General features: G+C 34.3%; 1 protein-coding gene across 2 annotated transcripts; it reads left to right on the plus strand.

The window, feature by feature from the left end:
• Positions 1-4,114: 4,114 nt before the first annotated feature.
• On the plus strand, positions 4,115-11,318 carry LOC107773899 (protein MALE DISCOVERER 2-like). Of its 2 annotated transcripts, none has more exons than XM_075229848.1 (14): positions 4,115-4,453; positions 4,652-4,713; positions 4,828-5,095; positions 5,859-5,991; positions 6,212-6,283; positions 6,800-6,943; positions 7,047-7,187; positions 7,600-7,695; positions 7,772-8,241; positions 9,207-9,397; positions 9,512-9,644; positions 9,747-9,901; positions 10,028-10,216; positions 10,718-11,318. In XM_075229848.1, exons 3-14 carry the CDS (start codon positions 4,978-4,980, stop codon positions 10,976-10,978), a joined length of 2,103 nt encoding a protein of 700 aa, XP_075085949.1. In that variant the 5' UTR covers positions 4,115-4,453; positions 4,652-4,713; positions 4,828-4,977; the 3' UTR covers positions 10,979-11,318. The 2 variants fall into 2 exon arrangements, with proteins under 2 accessions (XP_075085949.1, XP_075085950.1); XM_075229849.1 differs by having other exon boundaries at positions 4,134-4,453; positions 4,823-5,095.
• Positions 11,319-12,607: the final 1,289 nt, after the last annotated feature.

Consider the following 12,607-nt stretch of genomic DNA (forward strand, 5'->3'; position numbering starts at 1 on the left):
CGATAGCAAATTATTTGTGTTATTTTCAAGATTATAAACCACCCCTTTTCTACTCTATTCATGGTGGCCCTCCCAATTTCCCAATGATTATTTGGTCGAAAATACAATACATTTTTTAGTCAACATATACCAAAGACCTATATCTAATACTAGTAGGTGATACAATGATAAAACTAGCTGGCCATGAATGCAAATGACAACCATCTTAATAGTAGTTATCATTCCTTTAGTTGCTGTATATATGTATATTTTCATGTGTTTGGTAAGCTACTAAACTTTGAGGTCAAGGATTAAGGCAGTAGGCTAGTAAGTAGTCGAGCGTATTTTATTTTCAAATCTATACTTTTTCATATATAGTTGTGGTACTAGTGTTATCCTCGTGTTCCCTATTTTTGAATCGCTATTATTACTTGATATTTTTTTTGCTTCGGTTATATTATTTTTTTGGTTGTTGTTACTATTTTTCTTTCCATAGTTCTTTGTCATAACTGTTGTGACATTGCTTTCATTTACCCGAGGATCTACCAAAAACAACTTCTCCATCTTCAAAAGGTAGGGATAAGATCTGCATATATATTATCCTCTCCAGACTACACTTGTGAGATTATACTAGGTAAGTTTTATACGTTTGAAAAAATAAACTGTTTTAATTACTTAAAATTTGGATTTTAATACATAATATTCACAAGTGTATTCAGATTTAAATATTTAAATTTTAATATTCTAATATCTATTTAAATTCAGACGTCTTATCTTAAGCAAAACAAACGGAACCCTTATCACTCATTATGCAAAAATTATTTTTCATTTTAACCTTCCTCGCTTGCATTATGAGTGAAAAAATAAATATTGGAAAAAGACATGTGAGTGGCATAAATGTTAGTTATAGATAATTTAATAGCACAATTTAATTTCCCTGCCCCTTTAGTTTCTAGGCTAATCAATAATAGCTTATTAAGTTAACAATTAGGGCAGGAAAAAACTTAAAAGTTCATATACTGCAAAAGAGAAGCAAAACCAGACCCCCTACACCAAGAGAAAAACTTTTTTAGAGCTGAATCACAAATCAAGTTAATTTCATGTATGGACGTACAATTTTCACTTTATTGCACCAAAGTCGCTAAACTATTTTTGTAACAAAATAATTATGTGACATTTTTTTATATAAAAAAGTTGTTTAGTGGCTTTTTGTGATGACAAAGGTAAGATTTTATTTATATTATTTTTTATAAATATATATATTAAATCTTGAATAGTTTTGAATAATCTTGATGAAATTTTTGGTTACGCTACTGCTCTTAACTACTTCTAAAACTAGTCGAAGACCAAAAATATAACATGTAAGATCCTTCAAACAGTAACACTTAGGAAACCTGGCACAATAAAAATAATGAAAGATAGGTTTAAAATGAAAAATAGTTGAAAGGGGAAGCAATTTGACACTAAGAAATGTTTCCTTCCAAAATGGTTGGTATTAGACTTTCAATTGAAGAAATTTATGTAGAGGATAATATTTTTTAGCATGTATCATCTTAGCAGTAATTTGTATGCATTATCGAACAAAGTTAATATAAGGCCCATTTAAGATAGTCATAAGACATGCTTTACTATTTTTTGGACTGCCCAGTATTATACATACATTGAAAAATTCACTTAAATAGCCACTTACCCAACCGCTTAAACGAAAATAGTGGATGGATATGCATATATAAAATTAGTGTATAATTTATGTATACCAAATAGAAAATTTAAATACTGAATATGACCGGCTATTTGTATAAAGATTCCTTATACATCCATTTATACCCAAGGAGATGCAACCTAAACTCTCTGCGGCAATTCCTTTTATAAATAAAACAAGTGATGTTGAGAAATTTTATTCGTGTGTCACTTAACCAATATTACATGTATGAGAATTCCTGAGTGAAATTTAAAAATAGCCAAATTTATAAGTGGTAATTGAAAAATAGTCACAATTTCAAAAGTAATCGAAATTTAGCCGTTTTTCATGTAAAGATAAATTTGAACAAAAACACTGTTCAAAATTCGAAAAAATATTCCAGCATAATATACTGGAGTCCGAATTTTTTATATGTGAACTTCCAGGATAACATGCTGGAATTTCATAATGTGCTAGAGTTCCAGCATATACACACGCGCTCCAATCTCCAGTATATTATGCTGGAACTTTCCGTGTGCTGGAGTTCCAGTATAATATGCTGGAAGTTCATACATAGGTGCTCCAATCTCCAGTATATTATGCTGGAACTTTTCGTATGCTGAAGTTCCAACATAATATGCTGGTAGTTCATATACATGTGCTTCAATCTCCAGTATATTATGCTGGAACTTTCCGTATTGCAGCAAAATAGTAGCTATTTTTTAACAATTTTACAAACGCTGACTATTTTTCAATTACTAGTCCGAAAACTGGCTAGCCCGTGCTATTTTGATAGGATTCCTTATTACTTGACAAGTGAACTCGCAAAACCAATAGATGCATGGCATATATTTTTTTCACTTAACCATGGTTAATTAACATGTATTTTTACGAGAAACACATATTTTTAATCGCTTTCAAAAATAATAGTCAATAAAATGTATAGATTTTGTATATATGTGTATACATATACATATAATATTTATATTTTATACATTTTTTGGCTAGAAAATATAACTAATTTTGGCCGACCGATAATTTTATATTTTGCCTTATTTTCATCTTGTTAGATCACTTAATCATTGTTTGTTAAGGTTTGACATAAATAACACGTGCAAATAAGTTATATTACTCCCTCCGTCCCATTTTATGTGGTTGTGTTTGATTTGACACAGAGTTTTATAAGAAAGAAAGAAAACTTTTAAAATTTGTGGTCTAAAATAAATCATACATTTTTATATGGTTATAAATCAATTAATTAAGGGTAAAGTAGGAATTCTAAAAATGACTGACTAACAATAAAAGAGTGCCACATAATTTGGGACGAATATAATATATACAATAAAAACATACATGTGTAACCCTACAAATGGGATCTAAGGAGGTTGGGGTATACGTAGAACTTACCCCTAACTTTATGTGGTAGAGAGATTGTTTCCGATAGATTCAAGAAAAATATTTTTCAAGACAAGTTTAAAAATACAAGAGTAAAAAGTTATAATGAAAATACCGTAGAACAGAAAAGTAATGATAGCAAAAAATAGTAAAGCTAACCAAAGTAAAAGAAATATCTATAATATGATAAAGCTAGCATAATAACAATAATACTGGCAAGGAAAAGAGGGAGCATCTAAAGTGCTCTAAACTAGACCCACGCTCCCCCCATAAAGGAGAGGAATCTCTCGACTACCTACTAATCTTCTATCCTAATCATTCAACTTATTACTAACCTTCTAGTATAATCTTTGACTTTTATGCTCTCCTATCTAGGATCATGTCCTCGGTGAGCTAAAGACGACAACAACAACAACAACCAATTGCACCTTCCAGTACAACTACTTTGTTACGATTTCACTCCAGTCACTTGCCCTGCCTTCGGCATCCCTCTCCTTGCGGTTAAGGTAATGACTTCGGGCATGACCAGCTCCCATAGTGTGACGGGCGGTGTGTACAAGGCCCGGGAATGAATTCATCGTCGTATGGCTGATCGGCGATTCTGGCTTCATGCAGGCGAGTTGCAACTTGCAATCCAAACTGAGGACAAGTTTTTGGTGTTAGCTCATCCTCACGGGATCACGACCTTTGTCCCGGCCATTGTAGCACGTGTGTCGCCCTGGGCATAAGGGGCATGATGACTTGATGTCATCCTCATCTTCCTCCGGCTTATCACTGGCAGTCTGCAACAACAACAATAAATACTTAGTATAATTCATACGTGGAGTTTGGGAGGGTAGTGTGTGCGCGGTCTTATCCCTACCTTGTGCAGGTAGAGAGACTATTTTCAATAGACTTTGGGCTCAAAGTAAGATTGCATAATCACAACAGAATAGAGAAAAAATGCGTAGTGAAAAAGACGATATAATATATGATTATCATATACACTATGTGCTGACAACAACATTCTTTCAAGAAGATTTTAATGGCTTAAAGAGGCAGGCACGTACGTAAAAGCGCGCCCCAAACGAGTCAGGGAAAAATGGTGGTTGTGATGTTACCTAAAAAAACTGAAACAAACAGAAAAACTTCTCTTAGAGAGAGAAAAGAAGAGAGAGAAAGCTTTTTTCCTCTTTTTTCCTCAATCCTCTTTCTCAGGGATGGTCGAAGAGAGGTTCCTCTTCTAAGATCATCCTGAAAAGAGCACTCAATATACAAAAAAAGAAAAAAATTAAAAAGATTAAAGCTAGAATCTTTATTACCAACATAGTTTTCTTTGGATTCTAATTCTAAATTCCATAATTCCCACATTCTGCATTTGCTTAATTTGTTTGAAAATATCAAGAACTTCATTTTCTGGTAATATTTAATCTTTACCCTTCTCTCCCTTTTGGTTTTTGTTTTTGTTTTTTCCATTATTTTAAAGAATCTTTTAATTTCTGTTAATTGCTTGCGAATATGGTTATTCTCTGATCACCTTTTTGCTTTTGATTCTTTCTTTTATTTAAAAAAATTAATTCTTGCTAATTTTTCTTATTTCTGTGTCTGCATTTTCAGTTAAAGATTGAATCTTGGAAATTTTGACGACTCGGGGTTTATAAATAATGGTGAAAACAGAGGTATTATAGCCTAAATATGAAAAATAGAGACCCCATTATGGTTAATTATATGAAAAAGGGCTAATATTTTTTGCTATTGTTTGTAATTCTTTTTGTTTTTTGTGTCTAGTATAGAGTTGTGCAGATAAGCAAATGTGTGATTCTGTGTCCGAGTGATTTGTCATTGCTCGGGAGAGAGTCAATTCATACGAAAAAGCTGGCGATTTTGTGTGAGATTTTGTATAGAGTCCTGGCTTTTGGCAGAAATTATTACTGCCTTAACATATGGTTTTGCAAGCAATGAGGGGTAGATGGAACATTTATGGAATCAAGTTGTTGTCTTATTTCTCCATTTTGATTCTTCTTTTGGAGGTTCATGGATGTTGCTCTCTCAATTCAGAAGGTAGTTTACTATTATCTTTGTGTTTGTCATTGGATATTCTCTAGTTTCTTTCTTTTTATTTTTTGATGATGGTGGTGTTCAGACCTTTCGGTTGTCAGATTGGCTTGCTTGCTATTGCGCCTTCCCTTTATCCTTCCTGAGCCGAGGGTCTACCGAAAATAGGTTCTCTGCCTTCTTAAAGGCAGGGGAAGGTCTGCGTACACTTTACCCACCCCAGACCTCACTTGTGGGACTACACTGGATATATTATTGTTGTTGTTGTTGTTGTTGGTGTTCAGACCAGCTTATCTGCACTTCGACTGTTCCATTGGATTTATTGTGCATCTCCAATCAGCATAGGTATCATTACTATGCCTGTCAAGGCTTAGGCATATGAGACAAAATCACGTACTCCCTTTGTCCCATTTTATGTGGCCATGTTTTGTTGGACATGAAGAAAGAAAGAAAGAATTTCGAAACTTGTGATCTGAAACAAGCTATAGACATTTCTATGAATATAAATCAAATCATCAATGGTATAATCGGAATTTTAAAGTCAAATTATTTCTAAATACAGAAAGATGTTATTCTTTTCCGAACATACTAAAATGGAGAGCGTGTCACATAATTGTTGGAATTTGAACCCTGATCTTTCATGCTTTTTACTCACTTAGGCCAATGGTTTTTGTCTTTGCGATCCGTGGGGTATCCTCTAGTTTCTCTTTGTTAATTCAAGTTTTGGCTTACTCTTTGTTTTACTGATTACTGTTGATTTGAGAAACAGGATTGGCATTGTTGGAATTCAAATTAAAAGTGGAATCTGATCCTAATGGAGTTCTTGAAAACTGGAATGCTGATGACTGCGACCCGTGCATGTGGTCTGGTGTTGAGTGTCTGGACGGTAAAATGCAAACGCTGTAAGTCTCTTGTTATGTTATGCATACTCGACTTTTCTAGTTTAGATTGTTTTGACAATAACCTTTCTCTATTGGTTAGTGCTCACTGATTTGATTCTATAACCAGTCTGTTGAACTGATAATGATAAACCAAGTGCAACACACTGAAATCATTTGTTTAGACTATAGTGATCTTTTTATGTCGTTAAATTAGTCGCTCTTTCTTTTTCGCTTGGTTCAGAAATCTCCATGGATGTTCTTTGGAAGGAACACTGGCATCGGAGCTTGGAAATCTTACTCACTTGAGATCGCTGTAAGCTTTTGCTATAGTAATATACTTTCCTTTGACGTTCTTGCTCATTAATGTTACTTTGTGTTATTTACCTGAACCATCTGTAAAAGGTTGTATAATCTTTGATCGACAACTTGGATAAAAAGGAACATAACTGCAGAATCGTCAACTGCATACTTGGTACTATTCTGAATAAATATCTCGTGATCGATAACTGTGTGCCTAATGAAGGAAATGGTTGAAGCTAATAATATTGGTATGCAGAACTGTTCATTGATCTTTTATTAAGAGATTTTTCAGCTTAGTTTAAGTTCATGGAGTTGGAATTTATTGTTTTCAGAGAAGTGTTCAGGTAAACTGTGAAGAACAAAAAGTTTTGTAGGTCAAGTTAATCGGGAGGTAGGGACAGAGGACAGATTAGTTTTGGATTGAGCAATCATCTTTTATCATCTTGTATTCTGCATTTACATTGTTTTCTGCATAAGTTGTTTTTGAATCTTAACAGTATTTCTTCTTGCTCTCTGATTGCTTTCGCAGCGTGCTCTCAGGAAACCATTTCTTTGGCGCTATTCCTAAAGAATTTGGACGACTCAATAGGCTCGAAGTGCTTGACTTGAGCGATAATAATTTGAGTGGAACAATTCCAGCAGAAATAGGAGACTTACAATCACTAAGAATCTTGTGAGTCAATGATTTTCATGCGGATCTGTACATACGCATGCACATTCGTGCTGCAGAAGTGAGATCAAAATGCTCATCAACTGTGTCTCATTCTTTTTTCCAGGTTGATTCGTAACAACAACTTTGAAGAGAGTGTTCCTTTGGAAATTGGGAAGCTTCATTTAGTCTCGGAATTGCAATTCGATGACAATCTCACTTCTGGTTTTGTTTCCGGAACTCGCTGTATAAGAAAATTTCGGCATTGGTACGATCTTTTTTTAGCTTTCTGGTATCCTGTCTTAGTCAGTGGCCTTTTTACATAGTTATAGTCAATCTATGTGGTAAAATATATTTTCTAACTGTGCTTGCCTAAGCTGAGGATCTCTGGAAACAGCCTCTCTACCTGGACAAAGTAAGGGTAAGGTGTGCGTGCACATTACCCTCCCCATACCCCACATGTGGGAATATGCTGGGATGTTGTTGTAGTTGTTTATGTGGTAAAATAAATGAAATTTGTTTGAGGACATTTAAAATATATATATATATATATAAGCCAATAGTTTAATTTCAGAAAATGCTCTTTATATTGAAAAACACCAGCTACTTGATCTACTGCATTTCTCAAATAAGGTATTTTGCATGCTTTTCTCTGATAATTTGATGTCTGTTTCCGGCAGCATTTGGCATGGCAGCATGAAACCATTCAAGATGATAAATTCCTTTATCGAACCAATAAAGGGAACACTTTTCCGTTACCTCAGTTTCTTCCAATTGTAAGTAATTAAACATCTGTTAACATAACGTGTTCGTCATTAAGTTTTGTCATTGAGAAGCATTTTTTTTCAATAGGTCATCCCCTGGAAAGGGCTTTTTGGATGACCATAAAGAGGAGATTGCACGACGTAAGTTAGCCGAACAATCCAGTAATCTTGCTGCTGCTCCTGCTAATATTAAAGGACCATTGGGTCCTGTTATTCAAATGCCGAGTAGTAGAAGTAGTGGTTCATTTCGCGCTGTGCCAAATACCGATGGAATAATTCCTACAAACTTACCTTTCTCACCTCCACAGCATGAGTCTCAAGACAGATTAAATCCCGAGGGGCAGCCTATGAGTGCTTTTAAACAGCCAACTAATGGTGAAACTCCACCTGCCAAAAAATCTGAAAGCCCTTGGAAATATGTAGTTGGGATTTTAGGTGGAGTATTTCTGCTCATTATTGCCGTATCTGTGTTCTTAATCTGCCGAAGCAGAGCAGCTAGAACAATTGGTCCTTGGAAAACTGGACTGAGTGGACAGCTACAAAAAGCATTTGTTACAGGTATTTTGATCAAATTGTGTCAAAAACTGATACTGCTAATATTCTGATTTGTTGGGCTAAAACGGCCTAAGATACTCTTAACATGGTGTGATACTGTCCGCTTTGGATAAACGAGCCCCACACCATCACTTGTTACGGGTATTTTGATCAAATTGGTATTTTGATCAGATTGTGTCAAAAGTTGATACTGTTAATATTCTGATTTATTGGGCTAAAACTGCTTAGGATACTCTTAACATGATGTGATTGGATAAACGAGCCCCACGCCATCACTTTGCCATCGTCATACCCGTCCCGCCAAACCTGGGCTCTGATATTAGATGTTGGGCTCGACTAGCCCGAAAATACTCTCAACATGGTATGATATTGTTCGCTTTGGGCCAAGCTCGTATAGTTTTCCTTAAAAGGTTTCACACTTACCTTATATGTATTGTCCGCTTTGGGCCAAGCTCGTACAGTTTTCCTTAAAAGGTTTCACACTTACCTTATATGTATCGTCCGCTTTGGGCCAAGCTCGTACAGTTTTCCTTAAAAGGTTTCACACTTACCTTATATGTATCGTCCGCTTTGGGCCAAGCTCGTACAGTTTTCCTTAAAAGATTTCACACTTAACTTATATGTAGGCTTTCAATCTTTTCAGCTACCAATGTTGGACTTTGTTCTCATGCCGAACATGATTTTTGTCCCCACCCTCAAACTAGTTGAAGCGTTAATAACCTTTCTCACTGGTTGATATCATCCCATTAATCAATACTTATAACATGTTTAATTGAATAAAGGGAAGTACTGATATTTTTCCTCTTATGAGGAATTGTAGTACTAATATTCTTAGCGTAGCGTTTTTATATACCCTTTTTCACTATATCTTGCTTTTCAGCAACAACCGTAGGAAGGTGAAATCCTTCATCTTACTGCGTGATTATTTGTTTTCCATTGTAATTATCTTGATGGTGGAAACATTGTAGGGGTACCAAAACTGAACAGGTCCGAGCTCGAAACAGCATGCGAGGATTTTAGCAACATTATAACCAGCGGCGATTCATATATAGTATACAAAGGAACACTGTCCAGCGGAGTGGAGATTGCCGTTATCTCAACTACTATAAGTTCTCTGAGTAATTGGTCTATGCACTCAGAAACTGCCTTCAGAAAGAAAGTAAATATTGCTTTGCTTTCACAAATATACAATCCCTAAAATCTTTTTCTGTCTCACACTTTACTTTTTCAATTATAAAACTCATAGATGTTTCTTATTGTTTTACCTGAATAGATCGATACGTTTTCAAGAGTGAACCACAAGAATTTTGTTAATCTTATTGGATATTGCGAGGAGGATGAACCTTTCACTCGGATGATGGTCTTCGAGTATGCTCCAAATGGAACTCTTTTCGAACATCTTCATGGTAATTAAACTTTCTAGCAATTCATGTTTCAGTTAATCGGCCAATATTGGTGCTTTGATTTATCAATCAATAACGCGAACTAAATGTTTTTCGCTGTTCCAGTTGAAGAAGCCGATCATCTTGACTGGCCCGCAAGGATGAGGACGGTCATGGGTACAGCGTATTGTCTTCAGTACATGCATGATTTGAACCCGCCCGTACCACATTCCAACTTGAATTCAAAGGCCATATTTTTGACCGACGATTATGCTGCTAAGGTCTGCTTCTTATGGATTATATATACCTCAATATGTCATCAAGAAACTATATCTACTATAAATGAATCTTTGAACACTTGTATTGTATACAATGTGGAAGTAAATCCGTAATTTTTCGTTATACAGATTACAGAAATTGATTTCTGGTCGGAACTAACGGCCAAGTCAAAGTCCTCTAGTGATGATTTAGAGAACTCTGAGCTGCCGCCGCTTGCTGATCCTGAAATGAATGTCTATAGTTTTGGAATTCTTTTACTAGAAATTATTTCTGGAAAATCGCCTTATTCAGAAGAAAAAGAGTCTCTTCTGAACTTGGTAAATTATCATCTTTTCTATATCATATGCTTCCCTTATTCTCTTAATTCTTCAACTTTTATGTTCTGTTCCCTATGCTGCAATTCTTGTTTCTGGCTAGTGCCAGAGGCAAGCTAAGAGCTGGTTCAGTTGGTTCATTTGAATCCATTGCTTTCGTCTCGATCCATAACCTATGTTGCGTGGAATCTCAAGAAATGGTGTCGCACAGATCCTCAAAAAATGCAGTACTTTTCGAGGATTTTTAAAGAGTCTGAGCAACAAAGTCCATAAGTACATATGCAAAAAAAAAAAAAAAAAAAAAAATGATGCTTATGTGTGTATTATTAGGCTTACTATGAACCTAAATCCTAGATTTGCCTCGGGCTAGAGCAGGATTTGTCAAACTTTATTCTTTTACAATTCATAAACATCATAGGTGCCAAACTTTATTCTTTTTTCAGACCTAATTTGTGGGATTTTACTGAGCTTGTTGTTGTTATCATAACTGTTGCTTTGTTTTAGGCGGCGAAATATCTTCATGATAAGCAGAATATCATCTCATTGGTGGATCCAACATTGAAGTCTTTCAAGAATAATGAGCTTATGGTTATTAGTGAAGTAATTGAACAATGCATACATGAAGATCCAAGGAAAAGACCAACTATAGGAGAAGCCATTGCAAAACTAAGGGAAGCAATTGATGTATCACCTAATGCTGCAGTTCCAAGGCTTTCTCCTCTCTGGTGGGCTGAACTTGAGTTATTGTCAAGTGAGGCAGCTTAATCTGGCTTAATTTACCTGTCTACTTTGCATGTTCGAGTATGTGTTGCGCGCTTTGCTGCGTATGAATACACAAATACATCATTTCTCGTAAACCCCCTCGTAGTGGTATTTAACGGGCCTTTGTATGTTTGTGATTAAATTGGTTTGTTCTTATATTATTGGAGCGACAAATTCAGTTAGGATTCATATAACTGATCTCAGCTTACTTGGAATTGAGGCTTAGTTGTTGTTGTATATTGCATGTTTGCTTTGTAAGTCGAGTGTTGCTATTTTGTCATGTATGTATGAATAGACGATTAAACCCTCCTTATAGTCATATTTATATTGGTTTATTCTTTTATTATTGGAGTGATATGAACACTGAGGATTCATATAGTCGGTCTCTACTTGCTTAGGGTTGATGCGTAGTTGACGACTTGTTGTTGTATAGTGGTTTATTCTTTTGATGTATTGTCTTTGACATGAATTGCATTCTACCTTTTCAATGGGATATTTTCCTAGTCTCATATATATATATATATATATATATATATATATATATATATATATATATATATATACACACACACATCCGTCGTTCTTTATTTTCCCTGCAAAGATTCTTGAAATTAAAATAAACATATCTTATCTAATTTTTCTTGATTTTATGTTTTTGTCAAACTTTTATATGGTCCGGATGGAGTTCAAATACTACTGTTACACGATTGTTTTAGCACATGATGTAGTCAAGAAAGTTTTGATTTATATGCATCGACAGTGTAAAGTTTGTGTTTACATAGTCAATAAATTTTAACATGTGATAACAAGTTATTAGCCGAGCGAAGAGAGATTTTATATTTCTTATTTGATGATTATACACTCTTTTCCATTGTTTTGCATTTTTTCAAATTAGTCTTATAGAATATGCTAAAAAGATTAAAAAATGGTGCAAAACAAACAATGAGTGAAGAGTATTTAATTTGCTACAAAGAGAATTAAATCTTAAATATACGATACTCGATGGGATCAAAGGCAGATCAAGAATTTATTTTATCCATCAGATCCAGAATTTAACTTGTTGAGTTTAATATTTATGTTCTTACAACTGAACCCATTGCACTTTTTAAAATTATTAATTCATACTCTACTTTTTATTGAAATTTTACTGATTTTTTATATACTAAACGAGATGGAAATGTGAAAGAGGCGGATGTTACTCCCTCTGTCCAATTTACGTGACACACATTTTTTTCAGTTTGTTTGAAAAATAATAACATATTTTTATATTTAAAATATAATTTAATATTTAGAATTTTTATTTTATTTTTAATGAATAATTTATAATCACATAAATAATGTTATTCTACATTTGACATACATTATGTTCTTTTAAGCATAAGTAAAGACAAACAAGAAGAAGACTCATTCTATTTTCAGTTTACCACATTAAAGTTCGAAAATTACATCACTGCTGACGTACTCTATGCCATTCTAGGAACCTATTCATATCGTTACAATATTTTAGTTTGATTGAGCATAAAGCTTAAGAAAGTGAGGAATACTTTTTTATCTTATAATTTTAAATTAAGAATATGTGTAATGTATCCAAATCCTTTGAATATTATGGTCTTAAATGTACCATGTAAAAAG

The sequence above is a fragment of the Nicotiana tabacum genome, chromosome 14, assembly GCF_000715075.1.
Source record: "Nicotiana tabacum cultivar K326 chromosome 14, ASM71507v2, whole genome shotgun sequence".
NCBI lineage: Eukaryota > Viridiplantae > Streptophyta > Magnoliopsida > Solanales > Solanaceae > Nicotiana > Nicotiana tabacum.

Bases quoted from the DNA above. Each gene is read 5' to 3' on its own strand.
- LOC107773899 (XM_075229848.1), top strand. From the start codon at position 4,978: ATGGTTTTGCAAGCAATGAGGGGTAGATGGAACATTTATGGAATCAAG. The intron at 9,645-9,746 runs GTAATTAAACTT...TCGCTGTTCCAG, and splicing joins TCTTTTCGAACATCTTCATG to TTGAAGAAGCCGATCATCTT. The intron at 10,217-10,717 runs GTAAATTATCAT...GCTTTGTTTTAG, and splicing joins AAGAGTCTCTTCTGAACTTG to GCGGCGAAATATCTTCATGA.